Source organism: Pteronotus mesoamericanus, unplaced genomic scaffold (genome assembly GCF_021234165.1).
Source record: "Pteronotus mesoamericanus isolate MK-2021 breed Mesoamerican mustached bat unplaced genomic scaffold, CSHL_Meso_final contig_26, whole genome shotgun sequence".
Lineage (NCBI taxonomy): Eukaryota > Metazoa > Chordata > Mammalia > Chiroptera > Mormoopidae > Pteronotus > Pteronotus mesoamericanus.
This window is the reverse complement of record NW_026555109.1, coordinates 2,710,329-2,725,822: the sequence shown is the minus strand read 5'-3', so window position 1 is coordinate 2,725,822 and position 15,494 is coordinate 2,710,329. Positions and strand designations below refer to the sequence as shown.

General features: G+C 35.3%; 1 protein-coding gene across 3 annotated transcripts in view; it reads right to left on the bottom strand.

Moving 5' to 3' along the window:
* Positions 1 to 15,494, bottom strand: part of PCCA (propionyl-CoA carboxylase subunit alpha) — a 409,489-nt gene that overhangs the window by 95,295 nt on the left and 298,700 nt on the right. For all 3 annotated transcript variants that reach the window (XM_054574346.1, XM_054574344.1, XM_054574345.1), the window contains one exon: positions 8,906 to 9,004. In XM_054574346.1, the coding sequence (XP_054430321.1) occupies positions 8,906 to 9,004 (99 nt within the window). The remainder of the gene's footprint in view (positions 1 to 8,905; positions 9,005 to 15,494) is intronic.

The window sequence follows — 15,494 nt, the reverse complement described above, 5'->3', positions numbered from 1 at the left end:
GAAGGTAGGTAGGAAAGACATTCACTTGACTAGAAAGAAAGATGCTTCATAAGCAAGACGCTTCAGTGGGCAGGTGCTTGGGAGCCCTCTTGTTTCCCTTTGCTCTCACAGGGTGATTCTGCCTTTGCAGAGATCTAGCAACCATGTTACCTAGTAGAGGATGGATTTTGCAAATGTTGAAAAATCAGGAATTAGAAAGATTTGATAAAATGACTAAGAAGGCTATCTTATGAAGGTGGCTTAATTTGGTGAAGGCTTAGAAGAAATAAAACCTAAATCTTAAAATGAAGGTATAGATAGAACAGATTTATTTGTGAAGTTACAAAATACAGGATGACTATCCATTCATCCACAGTTACTGAGCCTCTGCATCGGCCAAAAACTCAGCAAATGGTGAGAATTCAAACTCAAATCAAAACCAAAACGAGTTCTTTCAATAAATTAAAAGAAGTTAGAAACCTATAAAGTTAATTATCCAAATGATGGTACCTGCCGAAATACAATTTTTTAAAGAAATTAATGGATAATATTAGCCTTAAGAAGTTTCCCAACAAAAGCTAGGAAAATGAATACATAGTGGGATCTGATTGGATGAATAGGGAGCAAATTTTTAAAGCAAAGGTGTTCCCCAAGTATTCCATCATCTAGTCAGATAAAGATATTACATATTACTTTTTATGGAGTCATAGGGATTCATCAAGAAAACTTAATATTCACTTATCCTTAAGTAAGATGCTAAACTAGGCTCCCTGGTAGAACATGCTAAGAAACTGAAAAACCAGAAATTGCCCATCTTTCACCTGAAACACTAGGAAATTAAAAAGAGAAGTTGAATTCTTAAGCTAAGAATTCGAGGTTGGATTTTGTGAGAATCACTTGGTTTTCCAGGTATCTCCTGGATTTTGAGGACACACAGAGAAGATAAGCAATGCTTTTAGTGACAGAACAAGAAGAGGAGAGTTTGGTGGGGCAAGGATCTATAGCTATTTATGGTAGCTCACACGCGGATTATGCAGAAGAGATGCAGACTGTGTCATTGTCAGAGACCCTGCCCAACAGGAACACTTGGAAGGATAAAAATCAGGATGCTGAAGGCAACTGGAAAAGACAAAGCCGGCATTAAGGGTTCTGCAGGTGAAGCATTCCCCCAAATCTACATAAGTATCTTAGAAGACACCAGCCAGTTTTTGATATTTGCCAAGCCCCAAAACAACGAATAACAGAAAACACCTCCCGGGGTCAACCTAGTTCTTCCTGTTGCACACCTCTCCTCTTTACCCCATACTGCAACTCAGAGACCCCAGATAGCAGGGGAGACATGGGAGAGGATACAAAACAAGAAATAAGAAAGCAACAGTTTCATCTTTCCTATAGAATTTCATAGTCTAGAAGCTTTTTAAGTTTTGACATTTCAATGAACTGGACTTGTAAACATACCCTCTCACAAATAGACTATTGCTTGCTTATTACCTGGTAGCAACTGTACAGACTGAGAATTGTACATGATTTTATGCAGGAGAGGAAAAAATAAGTTGAGAGAAGAGTTTGAAAAAACAGTTGTAAGAAAGTTGCTTCTATTTGTACTAAAACTATTCCATTTATGCAGTAAATTGGCTACACTATAAAACAGGAAAAGGAAGGCCAAGTATTGGAAAGTACTCTGTGTGCTTTTTCAGTAACTAAATAAATCCTGTTCCAAAGTGAGATTCCAATTCATGCCCATTAGAATAGCTATTATAAAAATAGCTAGACAACAACTACAACAACAACAACTAGAAAATAATAAGTGTTGGTGAAAATGTGTAGAAACTGGAATCCTTGTGCATCACTGATGGGAATGTAAAATGGTGCAGCTCCTGTGGAAAACAGAATGGTAGTTTTTCAAAATATTAAACATAGAATTACTACATGAGCTAGCAACTCCACTTCTGGGTATGCACCCCAAAACGAGGGGCTTAGATATCTGTACATCCATGCTCATGACAATGTTATTAATAACAGCCAAAAAGTAGAAGCAACCCAAATGTTCATTGATGATAAATGCATAAAAAACTTGTGGTATATACATGCAATGGAATATTACTCAGCCTTAAAGAGGAAAGAAATTCTGTTACATGCTAGAACACGGATAATGCTTAAAGACATTATGCTAAGTGAAATAAGACAGTCACAAATGGACAAATACTGTATGATTCCACTTATATGAGGTACCTACAGTAGCCAAACACATAATGACAGAAAGTAGAATTCTGGTTGCCAGGGCCTGGGGGAAACGGGGATCAGAGGTTATTGTTTAACTTTACTTTCCTCTGCAAAAGAAGTTTCAATAGTATCTTCACTGGTAATTGAAAAGCACAGCCTCTCTCTCTCTCTTTTTTTTTTTTCCAATTTGGCAGCTTGAACCTTTATTTTTAGTACTTTTTAAAAAAGTGTTAATTAGAAATTTTCAATACAAAAACAATCCTAGCAAACCACTTAGAAGTTTTGTTGTTCCACAGGATTTCCAGCCCAGCAAGCACCCCCTGCCCACCTCCCCCTGTGTGCGCACTAACACTCAGCAGGGCAGGCACACTGTCATCACCGTAGTCACCCCACCGCCTGAGTCTGGACTTCCAGCTGCCAGAAGCTATGAGGGTTTCTAGCCTAGGCTGGAAATTTCCAGGACCTCCTCCTCTTATTGCTTAAATTTGCAAGCACTGCCACACTAGTGCCACCTTAATGCTCAGAATAGAATATGCTGCCCACCCTAGGGCATATGATCAGCCTTTCATTAATAACTTGACTCCTCCAATCTATTTTCCCATGCTTAGCTGACATTACTTCCCTATCTGAATGCTTCCCAATCTACCTCCCATTTCATGAACATGCTTTCCTAAGGAGTATCTCAAATGTCATCTGATACCCTTAGCCTGGCAAAACACACACACACACACACACATACACACACACACACACACACACATTTTAAGTATCTAAGGTTTCCCTAGAGATAAGTGAAAAATGACAGAGAGTGATTGACAGAGAGCTTGTTAAGTCAAATATAATGACCACAGTTCCGTATTAAGGAAAAAGTCAACTCTTTGTTTATATTTAATTGAAAAACACTCCACAGAAACAATAAGTACTTAAAGAATGTTGGGGGTGGAAAGGTGAGAAGGAAGCAAGGTAGTAAAGGGGAGAAAACATGGCTATAAGTAAGTAGTGTAGGCACAGTGGGTTAACCATTTTAAAAAGTAAAAATCTTATAGCATACACAAAAATCAATCTCAGGGAGACTGAGGATTTAAATGTGAAAAAAGCACAATTTAAAAGGTTTAGAAGAAAACATAGGTAGGTATCTTTATGAGCTTGGGAGTAGAAGGGGATTGTTCAATCCAGTCCATAATACACAAACCATAAAGGAAAGGAGAGAAAATTCTGATATTAAATCTCTGATTTAAAACTTCACTTTGTTAAATTAAAAAGATAAAAATACAAGCTACGAACTGGGAGTTGTCTGTAACACAAATAACTACCAAAGGATCACAATCCACAAGATATAAAGAACTTTTATGAAGTAATAAAAAGACAAACGTTCAATTTTTAAAAATGAGCATAAGCCATGAACAGGCATTTCGCAGAAGAGAAAACAAGACTGTCAATAACTGTATTTAAAATAAAGAGACAGATAGATAAAAATATTTTCTAATTCTCATTGTCATTACTAGTCAGAGAAGTATACATTAAAACCACAAAGAGATACCATTTAAATCCACCAGTCAGGAAAAATTTTAGTCTCGATACAAGGGTTCACTAGGACTGAAGTGTAATTGATTTCTGGGTTCAAATTCTGGCTTTTACAATTACCAGCAGATGCCTTGGACAAGCAACTTATCCCCTACCAGCCCATTTCCCAACTACAAAATGAAGGAAAACATTAGCACACACGTTATTGGACTGCTGTGAGGATTAAGTAAGTTAAGCACGGAGAAGTGCTGAGAAGAGTCAGTGCCTGACATAGTAAGTATAAAATAAAGCTAGCTTATCATTCGTGTTACTAATGTCATCATCACTATTGGTAGGCATGTAAATTGGTACGGTAACATAGGGAAAAGTATTTGGTATTACTGTGTAGGATAAAGAATGCATTGCTCCCAACAACCAGCCATTCTACTGGCATATTCCTTGGAGAAATGTTTATTTCAAGAGGAAACATATACTAGATGAATGTCCATAAAAGCATTATTTGTGATAAAATAAATAACATAAATGTCTACTTAGAGGTGAAAGAATAAATAAATGTAGTATATTAATATGATTTAATAGCACACAGCATGAAAATAAACTAAAGCTACGCCAATCAACATGGACCAAACTCACAAACAATCCTGGAAGAAGGGGCAACTCACAGAAGCACAGAAAGTATGGTACCACTTACATGATGCGCAAAAACACAAAGAGCTGAATGATGTATTGTTTATAGTTTTGCTGCTCATGTAAATATCGCTAAAGAAAAGAAATGGAGTGAAAATTTAAAAATTAGAATAGTGGTTACTTCTGGGAGCAGGAGGAAGGAGGATTTAGTTAAGGGGCTGCTCAAAGAAAAGTCAATAGCATTGGTGATGTTTACTGTTTTAATCTAAATCAGAGATTTTTCAACCAGTGTGTCATAAGACTTTTTAAAACATGCAGTACCTGTCTATTTAGTCAGGGGCACTGATCTCTTTCCCCTACGGTGTCAAATTAAAAAAATGACAACAGCCAACACAACAATAGCTGTCCATTGTCTATGAATCAAAACTATACCTTTTTTTTTTGTTAAGTTAGCAAAAAATGTATTTTGGTGTGCCACAGAATTTTAGTAGTTAGTTTATGTATGTCAAGAGATGAAAAAGGTTGAAAATTGGTGATCTAGATTGTGGCTACACAGGTTCATTGTATTAGTCTTTGCCTTTTATGAGCTTAATACATACTATTTTGGGTGTATAAAGCACTTAATAATAAAAAGTTTAAATGTATGTGCAAAAAATCCAGGGAAAAAAGAACAGCTGTTATTACTGTAAAACACTTGAACTATCTGTGGTAATATCCATCCTATTGTTCTCCAAATTTACTATAAACAAGTACAAGAGAAATCCAAACACATAGTAGTAGTTTCATAGCTATTTGCTTGGAGGTAATGAGCTGAAACTCTTGGGCAATGGAGCCCAGGAGGTTGGCATAGAGGAATGAAAGGTGTTAAGAACAAACCTTGAAGATTTGCCCATGTTTAAGGGCAGATAGAAGAGAAATTAGCAAAGAACACTGTGAAGCTACCAGTTCTTCCTCCTATTGTCCTTTCAAATCTCTTCATCACACACAACTCTATTCTGACTACTAATATTTTCCAGACAAAATGATTTATCATCCGTTTCTCCAATACCTCCTAACTTCTCTTTGCCTCCAGTCTCATTCTTCTTCAATCTACTCTCCTCAATGCAACAACAACAAAAAAAAAGAGTTCTAATCTCCAATTCTGTTCACATACTCCTTCAGTTCAAATTTTCCCATGGGTGCCACTGGCCTAAGGATAAAGCAGAGTCAACAATATGTAATTAACAAGATTTCAAATGACTTGGCTCCTACTTACCTCACCTTTGCTCATCATTCCCCAGCTTATTGACTGATTGTAAATGTTTAAAGCAGTGATTCTCAAGTTGTGGACCCTGGACCAGCAGGATCAGCATTCCCTAAGAACTATTAGAAATGCACACCTATGCCAGACCTACTAAACTGGAATAACTCTGTGAGTCAGTCTAACAATCTGAGTTTTAATAAGTCTTCTAGTTGATTTGGAAGCACACTAACATTTGAGCATCATTAATTTAAACATGGATGAGAGGTAAATTTATTACTTGAAGAACTCTATGGGAAAATTGAAAAGTACTATACAGTGGGTCGGCCAGGGAGTTCATTTGTTTTTGGGGGTTTTTTCTGTATGATGACTCTAGTAGCACTTAGCTGTCTTTAACTTCATTTGAAACAATTTTGTTAGGCTGTATTGTGACAGCTGCCTTATCAGCATGCATTTAAAAAAATTATCAAAATTGGTGAATTTTTGTGTAGCCATTTTAATGCTGAAGATGGAAGAAAATATGCAACATTTTCAACATATTATGCTTTATTGTTTCAAGAAAGGTAAAAATGTAACTGAAATGCAAAACAAAAAAAAAAAAGATTTGTGCGGTACTGCGACTGATCAAACATGTTGAAAATGGTTTGTGAAGTTTCATGCTGGATATTTCTCACTGGACAATGCTCCATAGTTGGGTAGACCAGTTGAAGTTGATAGCAATCAAAGGGAGATATTAAATGAGAAAAATCAATGTTATACCATGCAGGAGATAGCTGGCACAGGTACTCAAAATATTCAAGTCAACATATTTATTGGTGACAATGAAAAATGTGTCTTTCATTTTATGGAAAAAACTGAACAAACTTTTTGACCAACCCAATAGCATAGTGGTTAGAGGCATAAAGTCTGGGGAACCATTTCCAGAGTTCAAATTTCTGCTCAGCTTCTTCCTAGTTTGTTAAGCATAGAATAATGCTTAACAAAATAAATCGTCAGCAAGACTGCTAGGATTTAAATCCTGGCTCCATCTTCCATTACCTATGGGTCCTTGAACAAGTCACTTCACATTCTCTGATCCTCAGATGCCTCATTTAATACAGTATAAATAATAGTATATACTTCATACAATTTTTATGAAGATGAAAGGAGTTAATAGAATACTGTGCTTAGCATTGTATGTGATACACAGTAGACACTATGTGTTATTATTCTTATAACTGTTAGCATTTTGAGGAGATAAAAAGAATCCTCACTGAATTTTAATGCCCATAGAAAGTAAGTAAAATTCATCTATTCTGATAAGGAACAACTTTCCTTACTTTCTTCTTTTTTTTAGGTAAATGACTTTTTTTTTCTCAGTATTCCATTCACTTCCCCCACTTTATTGCCTTCTAATGAGAGAGCATTTAACTGAAAGCCATGACCTCCTTCAAAAAGTCAAGGGGACATGTCATTTATTTCACATTCATTTTTTTAAGTAAAAAACTTACACGAATAAAAAAAGAATTTTCTGGGCCTTATCACTGTGCTCCAAAAAATACTTCTGTGGATTATTCTAAATACATATCCAGTGTTAATTTAGCTGGAAACTCAACATGTAGAAGTGCCATTAAGACATCTATCTGCATAATCATTGAGAAGGAAACAGAAAATATCATGATAAAAAGATTTGGACAATAGAACTTTGTATGTCTCTCTACTCACTATTGAGAGGTCATACTATGTGCCCCTGGTCAAATCACACTAATGCCTGAGCCACAGACCCTTCGGTGCAGAGTATATTCTATGAAACATAAAGTATTAAAAACCATGCATTTTGAAGACACACTAACTAGACTTAAATGATGTAAAATTATTCAGTGATATTTTTTAAGGGTTTTAAAGCCTTTAACCTTATACTTAGAATATGAAAGAAGCCCCATCTGGTGTGCCTGAGTCATTGTCCCACAAACCAAATGGTCACCGGTTCAATTCTCAATCAGGGCACATGCCTGAGTAGCAGGTTTGGTACCCAGTTGTGGGGTGTACAAAAGGCAGCCAGTCAATATGTCTCTCCCTCTCTTTCTCCTTTCCTTCCCCTCTCTCTAAAATCAGAAATATAAATAAAAAATAATATAAAAGAAAATATGAGAGAAAAAATATGCTGGGTCTTGAAAAGCATGGCTCAGTTGGCTGAGTGTTGTCCCACAAAGCGAGAGGTTGCTAGTTCAGTTCCCAGGTTGCTTGCTTGGTCCTCAGTTGGGACACCTACGAGAGGCAACTAATTGATGTTTCTCTCACACATCTATATTTCTCTCCCTTTCTTTCTCCTTCCCGCACCCCCCCCACACACACACAATTTACAAAACCACAGTTAAAATGTAGGATTCATTACTGCAAGTTTACTGTTTCTTAGGACCATATAGGTTGAACCTGGCTTGGAAATTGGTTTAGTCATCAAATATTTAGTAAGAGATTCTGGAATCCTCTGCTGTACCATCTCTAACAAAGAGAGGTACATATGAGCCTGGTACAGAGTAGTCTCTATCTGTGATTCTCTTGAGTTCTTTAGGTTTTAAAAAATCAGTGTCCTGTGCAAAATCAAGTTAAGAATATCTAAAACTATTTTCATAAAAAAAGAACGAGAATTAATGCTATGGAGGGTTTATGATTTTTATTTGCATGTGACAGCCACATGTTCTATCGCATTTTGTTTTTCCTGGAACCCTAAATCTCAACTATGAGGTGAGCTGAAGGAATTTTCACAGAATCTCTTTTCATAGCTTCCTAATTTAGAATGGAGGTCACTGATTACAAAGAACATTTAATCAACTCTGCATTTCCAGGCATCTCATTAAAGCAAGAAATTTTGTATTGGGGGGGAAATAAACGTTAACAAATGAATATTACTAAATTTTTAAAAGGCATCAACTTGTTATGGCAAGTCAACCTGAATAGCTCACATTTCTGATTACCTAATACACACAATTTCAATTACACAGAAAAGGAAGGTAACAAAGTCAGTCATATTTTACAATGACAAAGAAAACTACTAATCTATTATTTTTAGAAAAATGGGTAGAATGCTTTATCTATAACAAAGTATAATACACTAACCTTCCTTGATCGCCTGAAAAAAGCAAGCATTGATTTCTCTGAATAAGACTTGAGTAAAGATTCTCTAAAATAAGAAAAAATGTTTTCAACTATAAAATGAACTAGATGGATAAAATGCAGCTTTTCTGTATCATGTCTGTAGGTGTTAACCATACAGATCCTGATAAGGATTTTTGACTTAATGGAGTCCTCCAAGTAAATCATCGTAACATTTACCTGTATCATCCTCTGAGTGCCATCAACGTTGACAGACAATAAGGGTGAAGCCAGGTTCCATGTGCTGGTCACATTTAGTTTCAACCCATCAACTTCCACCTGTTGTGACACCAAATAAGACTGTTACCATAAAAAAGACAGAAAACTGATCTCAAGTTTATTGCTGCATACAAAGCAGCAACCATTTTAAACAGATGGCTCCCAAACAACCTGTCATGTTTACTGCTCCTGCCATGAAAGACAGGGTCCAACAACAGTCTTCTTAGTCATCTCTGGGGAGAGGTGAAGGACCTGGGCACAGCTGCCTTTGGGTACTGAGGTTTCAAATAATTTTCAGTAAGTAACAAATAGTCTTCTAACTCTAAACCTATATGGACATGCTACATTTACTGCAATTAGACAACTAATGCATATAAATTTCAGTGACATTTTGCAACCCACACAACAGGGCCTGCATATAATATCCTCTCCAAGGACCAAGAAAGAACTTTTTTCTGTTAATTTTAATGAAGACTATGCATTGTTGTCTTAATTAAACAGAAGCTTTAATTAGGCAAAATTCTGTAGTGTTGAATATTTAAAGTTCACTTTGAACTTTGCAAAGTTCTGTGTTCTGTCATATTGTGGTAGCTCAAAAATGACTTATTTAATCTAGCCATCAGTCATGAAGATATCCAAAAAAGCTCCGTAATCTTTTAAAACAGATATTCTTAAGAGAAAAATGTTAACTTCCACATAAATAACAGAAAACTGAAATAAAAATAAATCAAAGGTAGTTTAAAATAAAAGTGCTATTAGCTATTTCTTCCTTTCCAGTCACTCATCCCATTTCTTTTTTAAAACCTTTTTCTAGATTTTTTTAAAAAAAGATTTTATTTATTCATTCATTCATTCATTTATTTATTTTTAGAGCTAGGGGAAGGGAGAGATAAATGGAAGGAAAGAAACATCAATGTGTCAGAGAAATATCAATCAGTTGCCTCTTGCATGCGTCCCACCCAAGGACTAGAGCTGCCACCCAAACATGTACCCTGACCGGGAACTGAACCAGTGACCTTTCACTTTGCAAGGCAATGCTCAACCAACTGAGTCATGCCAGTCAGGACTCATTCCTTAATTCTTTAGTCAGAGTTAAAAATGAGTGTGGTAATAATAACAACAACAACAACAACAACAACAATAACATTACTATTTAAGTCTACAGTGCACAACCTAACAAAGGAGATATTTAAGTTTGTTGAAGTTTCAAAGTAAAACTGTAGCAGAGCCAAGATATAAGATCCTTAATAATTCCCTATCACTTAATTATATTGAAAAACACTCACTTATTAAAATAAAGGAAACAGAGACCTGCTTAGAACATGTGTGTACATATACAGATATATTTGTTTGAATAAGCATATATATGTACATATATATATATATATTTTCCCTATAATGTGGTCATAAAGTACAGAAAAAAAGATATGCTACTGGCTATGTAAAGAAATATCAGCAGGACATACACAGGGCAGGCAAAAGTACGTTTACAGTTGTTTGTACAGGAAATAATACAAAATTAATAAATAATAATATAAGAATAAACTCTGTACTTTGTTTATGCACAACTATAAAGGTACTTTTGACCACCCCTGTATTATTCATACACTTGCTTCACTCACTTGTGATTCTGGGTTTAGTGGCCTCTATGTATATAAAGTACAATTCAGTAACTAAGGGGAAAAAAAAAAAAAAAAACAACGGCTTTAGAATTAGACTGACTTGAGTCTCACTTGAGATATTTTTTAATTTTATTTTACAATCACAGTTTACATTCAAAATTTTTTTAATACCTATGTGCAATGTCAGGTGATAATTTAAATATCGGGGGACCATTTTGTAAATTATATAATTGTCTAACCAGTATGTTGTACATCTGAGTCTCACTTGATAGTGATGTCTTACTAAATTATTGTTGTTTACTAAAGCTGGAATATTTAACCTCTTTGAGCTTCAGTTTCCAAATTATAATACAGTAAAAATATCTATCCAAGGGAGTACTATAAAAATTAAATAAGTTAACATATGAGAGTCACTACCAATATACCTGTCATGGTAGTTCCTAAATATATTCTCCCTTCCCCTATCTCTAATGGTTTTTCTACCCTACCCTTAAATTAGTTTTTAACAAAGGTCAGATAATCATACTATTCACACATTAGTTACTATTAAAATACTACCTGATAATGATCTGAGAAGGAGAAAGACTGTAGTTTTGATTAAAGGGGCACTAATACATTTTTAAATAATCCTATTTAGTCCGTCTCCTCAAATTAAATATCTCCTTATAACAAAACATTTCCAAAAGAAGCTCTCAACAAATAGTGGTTTAGAGATAGTAAGTGCTAAAAATATCTTACTAGGCTGAAAATATTTGCTTTGATATGGCTTCTAAATTTAAAAGGGTAAAAGAAAGCTCAATAATCAATTATGAGAGTTTTATTTGTTAAAAAAAAAAGCTAGAGGCTGTACAGGATTTTAGATAACTATTAAAAATTTGTATTTCATATTAATTTCAAATTAAAAGGGCTAAAAAATGAAACTGCAGTTGTCATCTTTAGGGTATATGAAGGGAAATTGAGGGAAAAAAACTAATATACTCAAATAATGTTAGAGAGAGAACAAATTTACTACAACCTGAAATGAAACATTTTTATGAATGTTTAAACAAAATATGACATATCCATACAACAGAATAATATTTGGCAAAAAAAGAAATAAAATGCTGATACATGCTACAACATGAATGAACCTGAAAACACAATACTGAAAGAGGCCAGTTGCAGAGGACCATGAATTATTTCCAGTTACATGAAATGTCCACGAGTGAAAAATCTATAGAGACAGAAAGTAAATTAGTGGTTTCCTTGAGCAGAGTGTGCAGAAAGGGCGTTTGGAAGTGGATGGGGTATTAAGAGGTGGTGACCATGGGTAATGGGACTTCTTATTTGGCATTATGAAAATATTCTAAAATTGTGGTGAGGGATTCACAACTCTGTGAATATACTACAAGCTGCTGAATTGTACAATTTAATGGATAAATTGTAAGGTATGTGAATCATATTTCAATAAAGCTGTTAAAAAATGAGTAACAAATGATAAAAAGGGAGAGGAATTTTACTTTTTCAGAAATTGGGAAAAATTAAAGATGACCTAAAAATGAATATAGATATTTCATAAATTAGAAGAGTTTTAAGCATTAAGATATGTTATAAACTGATCTATATACTCAGTTTAATTCCAATTAAAAAATCCAGCAGCCTTTTTTTTTTTTTTTGGTAGAAATTGGTAAGCTGATTCTAATATATATAAAAGCAAATGAGACTTCTGGTCAAGATTGTGGCATAGGTAAACATGGCTTCCCTCCTTGCACAACCACAGTAAAAATACAATTTGACTACAAAACATGTATCATCCAGAATCATTGGAAAATCAAGCTGTATGGAAGTCCGACAACTAAGGAATTAAAGAAGTCACATTCACCCAGATGGGTAGGAAGGGTGAAGACACAAAATGGGCAGTCACACACTCACGTGTGGTGGACAAAAATCAGGAGGGATACCTTGGGAGCGAGAGATTCCAGCCCCACACCAGACCACCCACACCAGGGTTCCAGTTCCAGGAAAATAAACAGGCTGTGAAAACCAGTGGGGTTTTTGGTGGTGGAAGAAACTACAGGGATCTCAGGAGTCTCCTCTTAAAGGGACAGCAACGGACTAGGGAATGGACAGACTCATTCCCTCTGGGCTTCAGCAATAGGGCAGCAGCTGGAAGGGCATGAGTGGCATACGGGGGGAAATTAAAATGTCTGGCATCAGAGTGAGTGCCAGGGGACAGATTCTACCTGGGCAAAACTCCAGAGGCCAGCCATTGGCACTGTCATCCCCTCTCTGACCCCTCCCCTACACAGAACCACAGAGGGGCGACACCATATTGGAGACTCCATCAACCTGGTTCACACAAGTTGCCCCACTCTGTCAATTACCTAAGGCTCAGCCCCAAGCAACTTGCTGGCATGCTTTTTTACAATAGGCCATGCTACTAAGACCAAGAGTCAAAGCAGCTCTACCTATAATACATAGAAACAAACACAGGGAGACTGCCAAAATAAGGACACAAAGAAACATGGCCCAACTTAAAGAACAGAAAAAACTCTAGAAAAACAACTAAACAAAATGGAGATAAGCAGTCCGTCAGATGTAGAGTTCAAAACACTGGTTATTCAAATGCTTAAGGAAATCATTGGGTACTTCAACAACATAAAAAAAGACCAAGGCAGAAATGAAGGTTTACACTAAGTGAAACAAAGAAAAATTTACAGAGACTCAACAGTGGAGTGGATGGAGCTGAGATTAAATCAATGATTTGGAACATAAAGAAGAAAAGAAAACATTCAACCAGAACAGCAAGAAGAAAAAAGAATTCAAAAAGATGAAGATAGGCTGAGGAGTCTCTGGGACAACTTGAAACATACCAACATTAGAATCATTGGGGTGCTAGAAGTAGAAGAGAAGAGCAAGAAATTGAAAGCTTATTTGAAAAAATAATGAAGGAAAACTTCCCTAATTTGGTGAGGGAAATAGGCATACAATAATCCAGAAAGCACAGAGAGTCCCAAACAAGATGGAACCAAAGAGGACCATTCCAAGACACATCATAATTAAAGTGCCAAAGGTTAAACATAAAGATAGAATCTTAAAAGCAGCAAGAGAAAAGCAGAAAGTTATCTACATAGGGGTTCCCATATGGCTATCAGCTGATTTCTCAAAAGAGATTTTGCAGGCTAGAAGGGACTGGCAAGAAGTATTCACAGTAAAGCAAGGACCTATAACCTAGATTACTCTATCCAGCAAAGCTATCATTTAGAATTGAAGGGCAGATAAAGTACTTACCGAAAAAGGTAAAGCTAAAGGAGTTCATATCACCAAGCAAGTCTTTATTATATGAAATGTTAAAGGTACTTATTTAGAAAAGAGAAGAAGATCAAAATTATGAACATTAAAATGGCAATAAATTCGCAACTAACAAAAATCGAATTTAAAAAACAAACTAAGCAAAGAAGGAGAACAGAAGAAGAGTCATAGCTATGGAGATCATTTGGAGGGCTATCAGTTGGAAGGGGGAAGAGAAAGAACGGGGAAAAAGGTGCAGGGATGATGAAGTACACATTGGTAGGTAAACAATAGACAGGGATGTAAAGAACAATATAAGAAATGGAGTAACCAAAGAACTTATATGCATGACCCATGAACATGAACTTAGGTGGGGTTTGGGGGGGGGGGGCAGTGCCATAGGCGATAAGGGCACTGAGTGGAGGGAGGCAGTGGCTGAAAATTGGGACAACTGAATAGCATAATCAATAATATATATTTAAAAGTAAAAATACAAAGGCATTTATCAAAAACAGCAAATGATATATAATATTGAAGAATTTTGAAAACTAAGCAAAATTGGAGAACTCATGCCACTTGATATTAAGACTTCCCATAAAGGTACAGTAATTAAGATTCTGATGTAAGAATATACATATCTATTAATAAAACAAAACTGAGAGTTCAGAAACCCACACATAAATGGCTAGTTGAATTTGCCAAAATAGTGCCAAGATAGTAAATGTGGAAATATAGTTTGTCAACAAATAGTGTCAGAACAACTGAACATCTATGGTCAAAAAAAGAACAAAAATCTCACACTATTAAAAAAATCAAAATTATTTAAACTAAATGTAAAACCTAAAACTATAAGACTTTGACAGAAAACTTGAGAAAAAATATGACTTTAGGACAAAAAAGGAAAGTCTTACAAGAGAAAACAGATAAATTGGACTTCATCAAAATTATAAATTGGACTTGAAAGATAATGTTAAGAAAAGTAAAGTCAAGCCACACAAATTGGGAGAAAATTTGTGCAGAACACATTTTTGATAAAGGACTTGTATTCAAAACATACAAAGATTTCTCATTACAACTCAGTAAGAAAAACAACTATATTTTTTATTAGGCAAAAAACTTGGTCACAGATTTTATCAAAGAAAAAATGTAAATTACAAGCACATCACTGATTGGTCATAAGGAAATGGCAAATTAAAACTATAATGAAATATCACTACATATCCATTAAAATAGCTAAAATGATAAAATACTAAGAGCTGACAAAGACATGGAACAATTACGAATTTTCATACAGTGCTGGAAGAATGCAAAATAGAAGACCCACTTCAGAGAACTCCAGAAAAGTAAAAAGATATGTATACACAAAGAATTTCACATGAATGCATAAAAGTTTATGGTAGCAGAATAATATATTAGAATGTTTACATCAGCCACAAACAGGAAAAAAACACAAACGTCCAGTGAACTGATTAACAGATAACCAAAAACAATATATCCATACAATGAAAAAATAATTAGCAATCATTATGCTAAGTGAAAGAAGACACAAAAGAGTATATACTGTATAATCCCCTTTATGTGACATTATATGACAGAAATCAGATCAGTGGTTTCTAGGGGCTTAGGGTAGGAAGACTAGGAAGGGGTATGAGGGAGCA